This window comes from Neoarius graeffei, chromosome 4, assembly GCF_027579695.1.
Source record: "Neoarius graeffei isolate fNeoGra1 chromosome 4, fNeoGra1.pri, whole genome shotgun sequence".
Lineage (NCBI taxonomy): Eukaryota > Metazoa > Chordata > Actinopteri > Siluriformes > Ariidae > Neoarius > Neoarius graeffei.
The window spans coordinates 104,043,965-104,061,936 of NC_083572.1; the positions used below are offsets into that span (position 1 = coordinate 104,043,965).

Here is a 17,972-nt window from a genome sequence, read left to right on the forward strand (position 1 = left end):
TCTTGAGGACACCAGACATATGTTTTAAAAATGTTTAATTGTTTAAATTACAAAAGAAAGAAAAAAAAAAAGCTGTAGAACCTGGCCATGTCTGTTGTTGACATTATTCAGAATAATAAAATAATAAAGTTTAAGATCTGCGTGAAGTAATGAAGTCTTATAAAGCTGAATATTTAACATGTATCCTAAATCCAGGCATGGGATCCGTCTCAAATTGCGTACTATGGACTCCATTCTTACCCGATACACTACGTATTTGACTACCTAGTGCCTGGATGTTTGTTGAACAGTAACATCTCAAACACACTAAATGTCACATCATGTCAGAAAAGCCTCTATGGCAACATCTATCCATTTAACAATCCAAAATGCCTGCTGTAAACCTTCCTCTTCTAATTTGTACCTGCAGTGTTAAACATTTCAAACTGGAATAGCCTCTGAAAGCTCTGCTCCCTCTGCTGCGTAATGTAGGATGTGACTCATAAGTGCAAGATGCTTCCAACAATCCAGGTTCTAGAAGATCATCCAGGTATTAATCAATAGTTTCCTCACAGTACTCATAGTACAACTAAAAGTATGCGATTTGAGATAAAGCCATAGTCAAAAATATATAAACACACATTTATTACTCAACTGTTTAGTTTCTTCTTGAGTAAGTGAATAATCATGAAGATGCCCTTTGACCCCATGCACAGAGCTGGGTACTGGGGGTCGAAGGGCATCTGGACAGGAAGCAACACTTGGGAAGGCTGTGTTTAGAGTTTGGGCATCCTGGCAGCGTTGAGGCGCATCGCTACACACGAGGCTCCAGATGCATAACGCATCTCTCTTAGCATACCACTCCACTGCTTCTTGTCCTCCTCGTATCTGCGCACACACACACACACACACACACACACACACACACACACACACACACACACACACAAACGAATGATTTAATGCACAAACATGAGATCACAGTGCTGTTTGGAATGCATTCTCATCCCCCAATGTTAGTCATGGTTTTCTTTGTGCCAAAAAAAAAAAAAAATTGATGTAGGTTTCAATTAAATATCACGATAGACCTCAGATGTACACTACCGTTCAAAAGTTTGGGGTCACCCAGACAATTTTGTGTTTTCCATGAAAAGTCACACTTTTATTTACCACCATAAGTTGTAAAATGAATAGGAAATATAGTCAAGACATTTTTCTGGCCATTTTGAGCATTTAATCGACCCCACAAATGTGATGCTCCAGAAACTCAGGCCCACTTTACACGGGGACGGTCTGAAACAAAAACGCAAAAGTCCGTTTTCGTTCTCACTTTTTTCCGCGTCTACACGACCGTTTTCAAGGAGGAAATCTGCGTCTATACGGTGACGCATAAATGTGTGGAATTCAATTGGATGTGCATGCCAGGCGGCTAGGTGGCGCTGTGAAAGACCTCCGCTATGTCTGCACGCATGCGCAACGTCTTCCGTCTTGTCTGATCTGCACATCTGCGCCGCGAAAACTTTGACTACTCTGGCTATGGTAAGTAAGAAAGTAAGTAAAAAAGTAAGAGCATACTATACCCGCCTCTGTTCATTAACGGTATGTGTGCAGATTCGGTATAGATGTTCGAAGGACTCCTGGACGTTTATTAAAGCTGCCAGAGCAGCTTGAAGGTCCGTTGGATCGATGTAATCAGACATGCTCTTACTTTTTTACTTACTTTCTTACTTCCCGGGCTGGCATGTACAGTATATGACATATGTATGACGTAAACGCGTACCCGACGTGAGCAGATCCGAGCAGAGTTTCGCGTATTGGGTAGTTTAGACGGATATGCAATGGGGGCTGTTTTTAACTTATCCACTCTGGAAGGCGTTTTCAATTTTTTTCATTTTTCAGCCTCGGAAACGCCGTCCCCGTGTAGACGAAAGGCACTTCCGATAAAATATTTAGTCGTTTTTACCCGACAGCGTCCTCGTGTAAACGGGCCCTCAATCTGCTCAAAGGAAGGTCAGTTTTATAGCTTCTCTAAAGAGCTGAACTGTTTTCAGCTGTGCTAACATGATTGTACAAGGGTTTTCTAATCATCCATTAGCCTTCTGAGGCAATGAGCAAACACATTGTACCATTAGAACACTGGAGTGAGAGTTGCTGGAAATGGGCCTCTATACACCTATGGAGATATTGCACCAAAAACCAGACATTTGCAGCTAGAATAGTCATTTAGCACATTAGCAATGTATAGAGTGGATTTCTGATTAGTTTAAAGTGATCTTCATTGAAAAGAACAGTGCTTTTCTTTCAAAAATAAGGACATTTCAAAGTGACCCCAAACTTTTGAACGGTAGTGTACGTTGATCCGTTGCCATGTCCTTTTTAAAAGACAACAGGAACACTGAGGTGAAAAATACATCCAGCCTGGGTTTTATGTCGCAAAATCCTTTGTACATGAAAACTGTAAGTTTGTAACATTTACTTAAATCTGAGGTATTCAAACTGTCAAGAAATTGAGGCGTGAGATAGGGTTAATATTTAAACGACCACATCATAATGTAGAACTCTCATATGTTTCCCAATCTAATTAAGTATTTAATGGGGGCGGCACGGTGGTGTAGTGGTTAGCACTGTCGCCTCACAGCAAGAAGGTTCTGGGTTCGAGCCCCGTGGCCGGCGAGGGCCTTTCTGTGTGGAGTTTGCATGTTCTCCCCGTGTCCGCGTGGGTTTCCTCCGGGTGCTCCGGTTTCCCCCACAGTCCAAAGACATGCAGGTTAGGTTAACTGGTGGCTCTAAATTGTCCATAGGCGTGAGTGTGAATGGTTTAGAGGAGAAAACTTCTACAATAATCCAGTAGAAGGCAACAGGAAACCACGACTGTAATGTTCCCAAGACACTTTGATGGCTGAAGCTGTCAGAGTGGCCACGTCACTGTAGTCATATGCCAAAATGGATGGATGGTTTATTTAATGCTGTTGAAAGTAAACAGTTAAATTCACGTGATGCCAACTAGCAACTGGTTCGTTAACCAGGATTCCAATATGGAACACTTCATTCCCAAAAGAACCAAAAGAAAATGGGACAATGTGGAGAACTACTGAAGACTAGCTATTATTATTCTGTCCACATTCACTGGATATGAGCAATCGCATGCTCTGATTGGCTACTCAGCTACAAGGCTATCAGCTCATGTACTGTGAGTAGAGAAAAACAAAATGGCGGAGTGTGTTGCTGAACCAACCAAGGACGAAATAAATACTCTACTTGAAAACAAAACCCCCAAAATACAAAAAAAGCAACAAAATATGGAATGAAAGTATTTGATGGTAAGAACATTTTTTTCAGAAATTATTATTATAGCATTTTTCACAAATTGCTCCTGTCATTTCACTGGTTTGTTTACATTCTAAGCAGAAATTATTTTGTGGGACGTTTTGTATAAAGTTTTTACTTATCGAATTTGCAAAAAATCAAAATAAAAACGCTCTGTTTCTCAAAATCCAGTGAATGTGGATAGAATAAAACAGTTATTCCAGTCAATCTTGTTGTACATAGCTTATAGCCAACTCAGTGCTATGCACCTCGTCAGTTATCAGCTCATGTACGACTCGATTTTGTGGAATAACTGCTAAATATTTCAGAGAGAGAGAGAGATGGCGATATGTATTCCGAACCCAGACTTATTTCCTAAAGTGCTCCAGCATGACACAATAAATCCCATCACTTTAATCACAGTGACATTTTTATCACACTAGAATAACTCCAATGTGCATTTTCAGAAAAAAAAGAAAAACATACTGCCAAACATCAGTGATCTCTGAAGGTCCGACTTCTTTGTTCTCCAGCTCTACGATGGCGAAGCCTCCAACGGCGTAGAGATTCCCATCGCTACTCATCAGGTTCACAGAGCTGCGTTCCTGCGGGAACTCAGTGAACATGTCCCACCTAAAAAAAAAATCAAGATATGCAGTAGTAATATTTATGACTTACTCACATCCACTCACCACTTTAATAGGAACCTGTTCTTGATTCTAAGGTTCATGTTCTTGGCTGCAGGAGTGGAACCCAATGTGGCCTTCTGTTTTCTGTTGCATGCTGAGACGCTTTTCTGCTCACCACAGTTGTAAAGAGTTGCTATGAGTTACTATGTCCTTCCTGGCAAAAAAGCTCAAACCAATTGGCCATTTTTCCTCTGACCTCTCTTATCAACAAGGCATTTGTTTCGACCCACAGAACTGTCGCTCACTCACTCACTCACTGACTGTTTGTTTTTTGTTTTTCGCACCATTCTGTGTAAACTCCAGAGACCGTTGTGTGTGAAAACCCCAGGAGATCAGCAGGTTCTGAAATACTCAAACCAAGTCCATCTGGCTCAAACCAACACCCAGACCACAGTGAAAGAAAATCACACTTTGAGATCACAATTTTTCCCATTCTGATGTTTGGATATTGTGAACATTAACTGAAGCTCTTGATTTGTATCTGTATGACTTGATGTGTCGTGCTGCTGTCAAAGGATCGGCTGATTAGAGAACTGCATCAAACAGCAGGTGGATGGATGGGTGTTCTTAATAAAGGAGTCAGTGAGTGTATATTTACAGCAGTTATAATCCTGTCTTATGTACTTGTTAGTGGTGAAGTCGTAGATCTCCGAGGCGGCGGTCAGTCCCTCTTCGTTAACACCTCCGGTGACGATAATTTTGCCATTGTGCACCACAGCTCCAAACATAGCTCTGGGGGTTTTCATACCGGCCAGCTCCCTCCATTCAGACTGTTTGTGGTTATACACAAACAGCTTGTTTATTGCTTTACTGAAAGAGAGAGACAGAAAGGAACATCATCTTTACACTGTCATCATAAATCGCCCTCCATTAGTGTTATTTGACACCACAGAGCAGGTAATTTGGTTCATACGCTATAACTGCATGGCTGCGATGTAGTTCTGAATGTAAGGCAGATTAAATATACGTACTAATGCCGTCAGTGTAATAAATTATCGTTTCTATGGTAACAACGTCCACAGGGACTTGTATGGTGGACATTACACATCATCTAAGTTTATATATATATATATATATAATGAGAGAGAGACACACACACACATAGTGGTGCTTGGAAGTTTGTGAACCCTTTAGAATTTTCTATATTTCTGTATAAGTATGACCTAAAACATCATCTGATTTTCACACAAGTCCTAAAAGTAGATAAAGAGAACCCAGTTAAACAAATGAGACAAAAATATTATACTTGGTCATTTATTTATTGAGGAAAATGATCCAATATTACATATCTGTGAGTGGCAAAAGTATGTGAACCTTTGCTTTCAGTATCTGGTGTGACCCCCTTGTGCAGCAATAACTGCAACTAAACATTTCCAGTAACTGTTGATCAGTCCTGCACGCCGGCTTGGAGGAATTTTAGCCCATTCCTCCATACAGAACAGCTTCAACTCTGGGATGTTGGTGGGTTTCCGCACATGAACTGCTCACTTCGGGTCCTTCCACAACATTTCCATTGGATTAAGGTCAGGACTTTGACTTGGCCATTCCAAAACATTAACTTTATTCTTCTTTAACCATTCTTTGGTAGAACGACTTGTGTGCTTAGGGTCATTGTTTTGCTGCATGACCCACCTTCTCTTGAGATTCAGTTCATGGACAGATGTCCTGACATTTTCCTTTAGAATTCGCTGGTATAATTCAGAATTCATTGTTCCATCAATGATGGCAAGCTGTCCTGGCCCAGATGCAGCAAAACAGGCCCAAACCATGATACTACCACCACCATGTTTTACAGATGGGATAAGGTTCTTATGCTGGAATGCAGTGTTTTCCTTTCTCCAAACATAACGCTTCTCATTTAAACCAAAAAGTTCTATTTTGGTCTCATCCATCCACAAAACATTTTTCCAATAGCCTTCTGGCTTGTCCACATGATCTTTAGCAAACCGCAGACGAGCAGCAATGTTCTTTTTGGAGAGCAGTGGCTTTCTCCTTGCAACCCTGCCATGCACACCATTGTTGTTCAGTGTTCTCCTGATGGTGGACTCATGAACATTAACATTAGCCAATGTGAGAGAGGCCTTCAGTTGCTTAGACATTAACTTGGGGTCCTTTGTGACCTCGCTGACTATTACACACCTTGCTCTTGGAGTGATCTTTGTTGGTTGACCACTCCTGGGGAGGGAAACAATGGTCTTGAATTTCCTCCATTTGTACACAATCTGTCTGACTGTGGATTGGTGGAGTCCAAACTCTTTAGAGATGGTTTTGTAAACTTTTCTAGCCTGATGAGCATCAGCAATGCTTTTTCTGAGATCCTCAGAAATCTCCTTTGTTCGTGCCATGATACACTTCCACAAACATGTGTTGTGAAGATCAGACTTTGAGAGATCCCTGTTCTTTAAATAAAACAGGGTGCCCACTCACACCTGATTGTCATCCCATTGATTGAAAACACCTGACTCTAATTTCACCTTCAAATTAACTGCTAATCCTAGAGGTTCACATACTTTTGCCACTCACAGATATGTAATATTGGATCATTTTCCTCAATAAATAAATTACCAAGTTTTATATTTTATCTCATTTGTTTAACTGGGCTCTCTTTATCTACTTTTAGAACTTGTGTGAAAATCTGATGATGTTTTAGGTCATATTTATGCAGAAATATAGAAAATTCTAAAGGGTTCACAAACTTTCAAACACCACTGTATGTATGTATGTATGTATGTGTATATATATATATATATATATATATATATATATATATATATATGAGAACAAAAAGTATGTTGATATGTTTAAGATTTTGTAAGGAGATGTATGGTACAAAACATACACTCACACACCCACACACACACTCACTTGTCGTCTGTCTTGCCCCCGATACAGTAGACCAGGCCATTGTGCGAGACCACTGAGTGGCCGTGGATGCGCAGTGGAAGTTTTTTCGTCTCGCTCCATTTCATCTTCCTGTAAAGGGAGATCAGGGTGTGATTACCTTTGCCTTGTCATATCTGTCTGTCTGTCAGTTTATTTTTCTGTCTGTCTGTATATTGAATTATCTACAACCCCGATTCCAAAAAAATTGGGACAAAGTACAAATTGTAAATAAAAATGGAATGCAATGATGTGGAAGTTTAAAAATTCCATATTTTATTCAGAATAGAACATAGATGACATGTCAAATGTTTAAACTGAGAAAATGTATCATTTAAAGAGAAAAATTAGGTGATTTTAAATTTCATGACAACAACACATCTCAAAAAAGTTGGGACAAGCTGGCCAGTTCAGTACCTGGACCCTTCTTCTACGCAGCCATGATGCTGTAATTGATGCAGTATGTGGTTTGGCATTGCCATGTTGGAAAATGCAAGGTTTTCCCTGAAATCGACGTCGTCTGGATGGGAGCATATGTTGCTCTAGAACCTGGATATACCTTTCAGCATTGATGGTGTCTTTCCAGATGTGTAAGCTGCCCATGCCACACACACTAATGCAACCCCATACCATCAGAGATGCAGGCTTCTGAACTGAGCGCTGATAACAACTTGGGTCGTCCTTCTCCTCTTTAGTCCGAATGACACAGCGTCCCTGATTTCCATAAAGAACTTCAAATTTTGATTAGTCTGACCACAGAACAGTTTTCCACTTTGCCACAGTCCATTTTAAATGAGCCTTGGCCTAGAGAAGACGTCTGCGCTTCTGGATCATGTTTAGATATGACTTCTTCTTTGAACTATAGAGTTTTAGCTGGCAACGGCGGATGGCACGGTGAATTGTGTTCACAGATAATGTTCTCTGGAAATATTCCTGAGCCCATTTTGTGATTTCCAATACAGAAGCATGCCTGTATGTGATGCAGTGCCGTCTAAGGGCCCGAAGATCACGGGCACCCAGTATGGTTTTCCGGCCTTGACCCTTAGGCACAGAGATTCTTCCAGATTCTCTGAATCTTTTGATGATATTATGCACTGTAGATGATGATATGTTCAAACTCTTTGCAATTTTACACTGTCGAACTCCTTTCTGATATTGCTCCACTATTTGTCGGCACAGAATTAGGGGGATTGGTGATCCTCTTCCAATCTTTACTTCTGAGAGCTGCTGCCACTCCAAGATGCTCTTTTTATACCCAGTCATGTTAATGACCTATTGCCAATTGACCTAATGAGTTGCAATTTGGTCCTCCAGCTGTTCCTTTTTTGTACCTTTAACTTTTCCAGCCTCTTATTGCCCCTGTCCCAACTTTTTTCAGATGTGTTGCTGTCATGAAATTTCAAATGAGCCAATATTTGGCATGAAATTTCAAAATGTCTCACTTTCGACATTTGATATGTTGTCTATGCTCTATTGTGAATACAATATCAGTTTTTGAGATTTGTAAATTATTGCATTCCGTTTTTATTTACAATTTGTACTTTGTCCCGACTTTTTTGGAATCGGTGTTGTATCTATCTATCTACAGTCCTGTGCCAAAGTCTTAGACACATGTAAAGAAATGCTGTCAACCAAAAATGCCTTAAAAGTAATGAAATGCAATGTTTCAACATTACAAAAAATAATATAAACAGTAATCAGTAAGCCATAATAAATGAATCGAAGTCAGTATTTGGTGTGAGACGACTCTTTGCTTTAAAAGAAAATTAGTACTCTGAGGTACAATGAGTGCAGTTTAATAAGGAAATGAGCTGTAGGTTTTACTGAGCATCTTACAGAACCAGCCACAGTTCTTCTGGACACTTTGACTGTCATACTCACTTCTTCATTTTGTATCAAAACCCAGTAGCCTTCATGATGTTTTCTTTTTTTAATCTGAAAAGTGCTCTCTTATGGACTATGCTGCTCAGATACGATCTTTTTTTTCTGTAATGTTTAATTTTGTGCTGGAAAAAAAAACAATGTTTGGAACTCTAAAATGTTTTTTCTCATGTTTTGAGTCAATAATGTAGAACTCTTAAAATAGAAACCTATACCAAATTTTGTATGAAAAAAATATATGGGGGCTAAGACTTTTGCACAGTACTGTATCTGAAGAATAAAGCTCTGAAACTCACTCGGTGTCGTAACACATGACTGAGTCGAGTGATTCATTGGTCTGCAGATCTTTTCCAGCAACAGCAAAAATCAGATTCCCATTTTCCCCTAAGCCGAAGAGACAGCGGGGACTCGGCATGGGGGGTAGTGCTATCCAATCAGATGCAAGAGCATCCAGCTACAAAATAAAGACATGCCATGATAATCACATGTTTAATATTTAATATTTTATTTTCAATTTTAACTTGCATATAGTCAAAGAAAGTACAGTTTTTCCCTTTGGAGTAATGCCTATATACTACAGAAGTGTCTTCGTGCCATACCAGAAAAAAACAAAAAACAACGGCTCAGTATCAGGCAATAACATGAAAAGTTTATTGTTATAACAAGATATTTTTTATCTGCACTAATATCATGTACCTTATCATACATTACACTATTATTGCTTCCTGTTCCACCAATTACATTTCAGAATAGCTACTGCTCCCTCACTTCACTTGTGTCATTTTATATGACTCTACACCACTAGTGAATGTAGTGCCACTACCAATTCCTGTTGTTTGTTGCTGTCTTTTGTGCACAATTGTCCTTATTTAGTTCTATTCTCTTTTTTAAAAAACTTCATCTACATTTAAGTAATATTGGCTGGGTTTTTTCGTGGTATATCAGATATATTCCATTCAGCTAGCATGATATTGAACAAGTCAAAGATGAGTAGCTGAATGGAATATATCTGCTGTACCACGAAAAAAAGCCAGTCAATATTATTATTATTATTATACATACACACTTTCTTTATATCAGCATTCTCAAAGGTCAGTGCTAGCTTACCCGCGACTCAGTGCTGTTAATGCTGCAGTCCAGTTATCTTCCAGCCAGTATAGCTTTGAGCAGTAGTGTTAGCGAAGACCAACGCTAGCTTACTCGCGACTCAGTGCTGTTAGTGCAGCAGTCCAGTTATCTTCCAGCCGGTGTAGCGTTCATCAATAGTGTTAGCGAAGGCCAACACTAGTGCAGTCAAGCCAGTGCTATTGAGAGCTAGTAACACAAGCTAACAACTGAGAAACTAAGATTTCTGTCTCCAGACTCTTCTTCCACACACGCTCGCCACAGTATTTTTCACTCAGACTTAAGCATTCAGTTCTTTGTGTAATTTACTTCATTACTTTTAAAATCAACATCGACAGCTACACACAACGAAGCTACCTGGCAGCCAAAATTCTTTAAATCTTCCATTTTTAATGAAGCAAACCTGGTGGCCATGTTTGTTTACAAATTGTCACAGTCGCTCGCTCGCTCACATGGAAGTTTTATGTCTCTGACGTTTGACGTCATGTTGTCTTGAAAATGTGCAATATCGTAACAATATTGCACGCTTATTCTCCATTTGGTAGAGTGATGTAATACAAGTCGGATAAGCGATATGATAACAATATCGCGTGTTATCAAACCAAATGAATGAAACCTGGTAGAAAGGAATAGAATACATGTTTTTATTCCATCGAAAAAGTGTCCTGTATGTATAATAATTATTTATATTTTACTCGGTACTTGAGCTGCTGTAACTTCTGAATTTCCCTCCATAGGGATCAATAAAGGAATATATTTGATACTACTTAGTTATTAGTTGAATGAAATGTCTTCTACTATGAGCATGAGCATGTATACAAACTTTCCTCTACTTCTCAACTTTAAAACCGTGCAAATTAGCCTTTTGCTAGTGTGCTGAAATAGAAAGGTAGAATATTTTGGATAACATAACATTACTCTTATTAATGTTCAAGATACTGCAAGATACTGTTATCTTCAGAAAACATTTCTTTAATTTTTTAATAATTTAATCATTTGCTTGCTTTCTATGCAATTATTCATCTTCAAGCATATTTTTTAGTAACTACAATGACACTAATAGGAAAAGGCATGACTTCAAGCCTTTTGTAGCTATCTACAACTTAATATTTCAGTAAATGTTGCTTAGGTAGCTGAATTGGCTAGTTATTAATGTTAATGAGCTAGCTATATCTAATTTAGCTAGATGTTAGTTAATGTTGGCTAGTTAGAAGATATTAGCCATGATAGCTAACTACAAGTTGGTCTCTTAGTTGGTATTATGTTACTTGGATAGCAAGAGTTAAGTTAGATTGCAATTAATATTAGTTACCTACCTAAAAATAGCTTAGCTGTCTAATATCTAATGTCAGTTAAGATCGTTCGTAGGTATGATTAATTAGTTAGCTAACTTAAGTGTGTTGGCTGGGGCGTGGTTGAGTGTGTGTTTGTGAATGGAGAGTGAGGCCAAGGGAGGTGCATGGCAAAAGCAATCACACCTGAATTTGAGCAAATCTGATGAGCGTGTGTGCGTTTCCTCTTTTTGAGTGATGGCCAAGGGCTTAAAACAGGGGTGTCCAAACTGATCCATGAAGGGCCGTGTGGCTGCAGGTTTTCATTCCAGTCATGCAGCAGCACACCTGATTTGGCTTATTCAATCAACTGACACACCCACCCTTTAATCAAGGGTGAGTGTGGCTGCAAGTATTTGACTGTGTGAAGACAGTTCAGTTGATTGAATGAGCCAAGTCAGGTGTGCTGCTGCATGGCTGGAATGAAAACCTGCGGCCACATGGCCCTTCATGGATCAGTTTGGACACCCCTGGCTTAAAAGGTGAAGAGAAAAATCCAGCACAGAGCTGTTTGCATGTGTGCGTGTGTGTGTGTGTGTGTGTGTGTGTGTGTGTGTGTGTGTGTGTGTGTAGATAATCAAAGTAATAAAAATAAGCTGAAAAGCATAAAGTGAAAATAAAAAAGTCAGAGCAATGTCTCCATCCTTCAGTGTCCCAATCTACCATGGAGCATTGCACTTGTGCCAAAACTTGGGAGACTGAAACTGAAGTGCCATCATGGAGTCCTTGCCCTTCAAGGACCTGGTCTATGCCCTTGCCACCATGCACCAAAACCAACACCAAGTGCTCGTTACCATGTGCATGGAGTAGGAGCAGTGCTTCCAAGCACTGCTCCAGGCTCAGCAGGACTATCAGCAGGCGCTCCTGAGCCTGATTGCATGGCTGGGTACCCCAGCAGCAGTCCTTGTGGTGGTCAGGGGCTTCCCCCAGCTCACCCTCACCAAAATGAGGCCTCGAGACAATCTAGAGGCCTTCTTGGAAGTCTTTGAGCAAGCCACAGAGGTGTGAGAATGTCTGGAAGAGCAGCGAGTGACTCGGCTACTGCTACTCCTGTCTGGAGAGGCCCAGCGAGGAGCACAGCAACTACCCACTGACAACATGCTGGAGTACCTGGAACTGAAATGAGCCTTCTTGCAGCATGCCGACTGCACCCCTGAGCAACAATGTCAGTGGTTCTGCATGTTGACCATGGAGGAGGTTGGCTGGCTGTTCGCATCCTCCCAGCAGCTCTGCAACACCTGCCAGTGGTGGTCGAGGGCAGAAGATTGTGACACTGAGGGAATCGTTGATGAGGTGGTGCTGGAGCAGTTCATTGCCCAGTTGCCAGGGGAGTGGCGGAGTGGGTCCAGTGCCACTGCCTGGTGTCACTGAAGGATGTGATCTACTTGGCTGAGGACCATCTGGTGGCATTTCTGATGGCAGGCAGGCACCCCCCCATCTTGTCCCTCCCCCCTTCCCACACCCCCATCCCTGCACCATGGAAGTGGGAGTTGACCCCTCCAAATCCAGTTCCCTGGGATTTCCCAGTGGAGCAGTTGTGTGATGAGACCCTGAAATATGCTTTTGACCAAGTGAGAGTAATCAATGATCAAACTCTCCAGCCTCACATTGTGCTCAACCATCCATATTTTTCAATTATTAAGGATAGGCTGTATCAAGTAATGCTGGATGCTCAGGCTCAGGAAGAGACAACCCAATTGTTTGTGCCAAAGAGCCATAGGGAACTTCTGTTCCATAAGGCTCACCATAAACCCACGGATGCACACTTGGGGCAGGATAAAACACTGAACAGTCTCATGGTTTGCTTCTATTGGCCAGGCATTTGTAGTGACATTCACAAGTGGTGTGTGTGTGATATGCTGTGAATGTCAACTAGTAAACCTGCCGGTCACTCCAAAACTGCCATTGCACCCTCTATCCCAAATTAAGATCCCCTTTGAAAGAATTGGCATGGATCTTGTCAGGACATTAGATCAGACTACACAGGGACATCACTTTATTTTAGTCCTAGTAGATTATGCAGCGTGATACCCAGAAACCGTGCCACTGTGCAACATTTCCACATGCAATGTTGCAGTGGCACTGTGTAAAATTATCTCCCGAGTTGGGATTTTGAAAGAAATCCTGACTGATCAGGGCATTATGCTTATGTCATGCACACTTTGCAACCTCTATGAATTACTGGGGGTTAAATCAATCCATACAATCATTTATCACCCACAGACAGACAGCTTGGTCAAATGGTTTAACTAAACATTTAAAAACATGATTTGTAAATGTGGTTTGTTGATCTATTGGTCTGGCCAATAGAAGCAAGCCATGAGACTGTTCAGTGTTTTATCCTGCCTCAAGTGTCCAGCTATGGGTTTATGGTGAGCCGCATGGAGCAGGAATTCCCTTGAAAGGCAAGTACACTTGAAATTGGGAGAAATGGATCAAACCCCTGTTATTTGCTTGACAAAAGGTCCTGCAAGCCTCCATCGGGTTCTCCTCATTTGAATTAATGTACAGCCACAAATCTCATGGCATCCTGGACATCATCAGGATGTTGCTGAAAATTGGGAGGCGGGATCTTATAATAGTAAAAATGAAATTCAATACATTCTTGACCTGCGGGCAAAACTCAACACATTCTGTCACATAACCCAGGTGAATTTGTGACAGGCACAAGAACATCAATCCCAGCCGTATAACAATGGTGTGTACCTATGAGAATTCACACTGGGAGATAAGGTGCTTGCTTTATTATGCACGCCTCCCTCCCTCCCTCACTCACTCACTATCTGTTTTGAGTCAGTTGACACATCAGATGTGTGTATGATTAGCAGTCTTCAGCAGAGCTCTCCATTCAGCACGGTCATGAGTTGCCTCCTCTGTGATATTCCATAGCTTCAAGTCAGCATGGACAGATTCTTTCCAGCTTTTTTGAGGTCGGCCATGGTTGTTCGCTCCTTCAACTTCCAAGGTAGTACATCTGTTGATCCAAGAATTACTGCATTGGATGTGTCCAAACCAATGGAGACGATTGCATCTGAGGACAGTGTCAAGGCGACGGAGGTTCAGCATCCGCAGAAGAGAAGACGTGCTAATTCGTGCTCCTCTTTTGACATTGCAAGCTTTGAGATTACTTGCCAAGTTCCAAGGGCCCTTTGATGAGTTGGGGACATTGATTATGAGGTTAAACGAATGGATAAAGGTAGGGCACAGCAGATATGCCTCCTTAATCTGATCTGGTCCAGTGGATGGAGCCATGATAACAGACTTTCATTCAGGTAAAGGCTGCACTGTGTGACAGACCACTGTTACACTTCCCTGATTTTTCTTTCCATTTTATTTTGCAGGTGGATGGGTCAGACAGGGGGATCGGGGCTGTTTTGTCCCAGGTGGTGGAGGGGGAGGAGCACCTGGTGCTGTACATCAACCAGAAACTCTCAGTACAAGAGACTAAGTACAGCACCATCAACAAGGAATGTCTAGCCATCAAGTGGGGATTCTCACCCTCTGGTACTACCTGCTAGGACACCCTTTCACCCTCTGCTTGGATCACATCCTGCATGAAGGATGCTAACACATGGATCACTCGTTGGTATCTGGCTCTTCAACCCTTGAAGTTCGAGGCTGGGGGCACAGATGGTTATGGCAGATTTCCTTTCCTGCAGAGGGGAGTCAGCTGCAGACTGGACGGCTCTCTGGCCTGAGATGGGTGGTGGAGGTATGTGGAAGTGGGGGCATGGTCAAGCGTCTGTGAATGGAGAATGAGGCCAAGGGAGGTAAGTGGCAAAAGTGATCACACCTGAATGTGAGCAACGCTGATGAGTGTGTATGATGACAAAGGGCTTAAAAGGGGGAGAGAAAGAGCCCAGAGGGAGATCCAGCACAGAGCTGTTTGCATTTATGCCTGTGTGTGTGTGTGTGTGTACTAATAAAAATAAGCTGAAAAACGTAAAGTGAAAATAAACGTTCGAGCAAATTATCCCGCCTGTCTCCATCCTTCAGTGTCCCAACCTACCTAGAAGAATTACATTCAGTTTGCTAGTCACTGATGTCAATGAGCTAGATAAAGTGAGTTAAAATAGCTTGTGATTAAGATAGTTAAGTAGTGTTAGCTAAGATAGATAGTGGTTAATATTTGTTAATGAGATCTCATTTCATCTCATTATCTCTAGCCGCTTTATCCTTCTACAGGGTCGCAGGCAAGCTGGAGCCTATCCCAGCTGACTACGGGCGAAAGGCGGGGTACACCCTGGACAAGTCGCCAGGTCATCACAGGGCTGACACATAGACACAGACAACCATTCACACTCACATTCACACCTACGGTCAATTTAGAGTCACCAGTTAACCTAACCTGCATGTCTTTGGACTGTGGGGGAAACCGGAGCACCCGGAGGAAACCCACGCGGACACGGGGAGAACATGCAAACTCCACACAGAAAGGCCCTCGCCGGCCACGGGGCTCGAACCCGGACCTTCTTGCTGTGAGGCGACAGCGCTAACCACTACACCACTGTGCTGCCCTTGTTAATGAGATAATGGTTGTAAAAGTAAACCTTGGATAATTAGCAGTTAATATTAGTTGTCTAGCTTAGAGTAACTAAGTTAGCTAGTAGCTAATGTTAGTTAGCTAGTTGTAACTGTGTAAATCAGAACCAATCCTTTGAGAGGACTTTGGAAGCTGGATACTATTAACCATCCATATATTCATGTGTGTTTAAATTATTAACTACCTGATAGAAGTAGCACTGAAGAGGATTCTCTTTGTTGTCCTCATCAACAAACAGGCCACCGATGACATAGAGCTCGTTTTTCTTGGTGCAAATGCTCACATGGTTTTTAGGCACTTGCTCAGCCATAGCAGTGAGGAAGCACTCATTCTCTGCGACATCATACGCTACTGCAGCTGTGTCATTGATCATTAGGATCAGATTGCGTCTGTACATCCCTAATCTCTGATTATCATTCAGGTAACCTGGCAGAAGCTCTTCCTCATCATCCTCTTCTCCTTCCTTCTTCCCCTTCTTTTTTCTCTCAGGCAGCTTTCCCTTAAAGGCATTTCGGATGACCTGCAGTTTCTTCTGGAGATCAGGATCGGCCTTGATGATGTCATCGGTTTCCACCTTCTCCTTGAAATACTTTTCAGGCAGCAGACGGAAACGGATACACTCGAATGCATCACCAAGGGTCTTAGCTCGCTTCTCCTTGTCACCACGCACCCATTTCATGAGTGCCTCGAACACCATTTCCTCTTTCTCCACATTAAGGACATCAGCACCGATCAAGGCGAAGAGCTCATGTGGTGCCAGCTGAAGGAACTCCTCTTCCTTGGCGAGGCTCTCAAAGCGGTCAGCGCTGTAGTCACGGGCAGCTACGGCCAACCTTGGTACATTGAGGACGAGTCCGAGTCTGAAGATGGCAAGGCAGTTAGAAAGGGAGAGCTTCTTCTGGAGGTAGTTTACACACACAGTGAACACAGATGGGATCTGGAAACGGTTAGCAAGAGCAAAAATCTCCTGAACGTTTCCATCTGTGAGCTCAATCTCGGCTGAGTAAAGGTACTTGATGATCATGTCCAGGATGTTGGGGTCCACGTCATCTAAGGTCACTTCTTTGAGGTCTTCTTTGACCTTGCCATCCTCAGAGAAGAAGATGTCCCTGAAATACGGGCTGCATGCGGCCAGAATGAGACGGTGGCATGGGAAGCAGCGGTCACCAACCTTCAGAGTGCAGTCCACAAACTTGTTCTCATTCAGTAGTTCCTTCAAGCCATCCTGGAGAAGAGTACTCTGGAAAAGACGCAGCTCTTCCTGCAGGGCTTTGGGATCCATTCTCACAGAGGACAAGGAGAAAAAAAAGGAAAGGAGAGGAGATGGTGGCTGCACTCCTGCTTGCCACACCGTCCCAACAGGAAAAGGACAGAGTGGCGAAAAGCTTGCCGGTCTGAAGAGGCTGTTATTTAATCTGCTCGTTCTAAATTTAAGCTGTGCCCTCCCTCTGTTCTACCCCCTTCAGCCAAATGTGCCAGCACCTCTGAACTGCAGCTGTCACTTAAATCAGGCTGCACAGAGATTCCCAGGGCTCCAATACACAATGAAGCTTTATTCGTTCAGCTCAGAGAGGATGATACTGAGTATGGACATTCAGCAATGGTTTTGTCAGCAGTTTGTGGAGTAAATGTGCGTTTTATTTGTGTGTGTGTGTGTCTTGAATGCTAACACCTCTCAGGTCAGAGTGACAGTGATGAGAAACAGCTGCTGCAACAGATGACAGCTTACAGCTCCAGCTCCACTTAGCACACTTACCCTAATGTCCTTAACTTTAAATTACCGTATATTCTCTATATCGGTTTGGTTCTGAATGGCACCCAGTAACCCGTCAGTGACACTACAATAAGATTTACAAAACTGTAAAAATTGCATTATGGACATAACGTGTTCTTTACTCATTCCTTTTTTTAAGTTTTATGCCAGTAGGTAGATGTGACATAATGAAAAAAAATAATGATATCAGCAACATCATCAATACAGATGACAAATTAAAGGAAAAAAACAAACAACCATAACATGAGATAGTAAGGTATTTGGTTATGCTGAGCTGCTGAAAAAGCTCCAAAGTCTCTGCAATTTTATCTGATGGATGAACACCGTTCTTCGAAAAGATATTCCCTCAGCTGGTGTTTTGATGACAGTGGTTGAGAGCTCTAAAATCTCACAAGTGTTTAATTGGGATGCGATCTGGTGAATGTGAAGGCCATAACATATGATTTACATCGCTTTCATCCTCG

At 41.9% G+C, this 17,972-nt stretch overlaps 1 protein-coding gene across 1 annotated transcript; it reads right to left on the reverse strand.

The window, feature by feature from the left end:
- Positions 1 to 607: 607 nt before the first annotated feature.
- klhl41b (kelch-like family member 41b) lies at positions 608 to 17,105 on the reverse strand. Its single transcript, XM_060920110.1, has 6 exons — positions 15,919 to 17,105; positions 9,032 to 9,189; positions 6,840 to 6,947; positions 4,599 to 4,784; positions 3,772 to 3,918; positions 608 to 867 (listed from the first exon to the last, which is right to left on the reverse strand). The coding sequence occupies exons 1-6, from the start codon at positions 17,014 to 17,016 to the stop codon at positions 756 to 758; spliced, it is 1,809 nt and encodes a 602-aa protein (XP_060776093.1). The 5' UTR covers positions 17,017 to 17,105; the 3' UTR covers positions 608 to 755.
- Between the last annotated feature and the right edge of the window lie 867 nt (positions 17,106 to 17,972).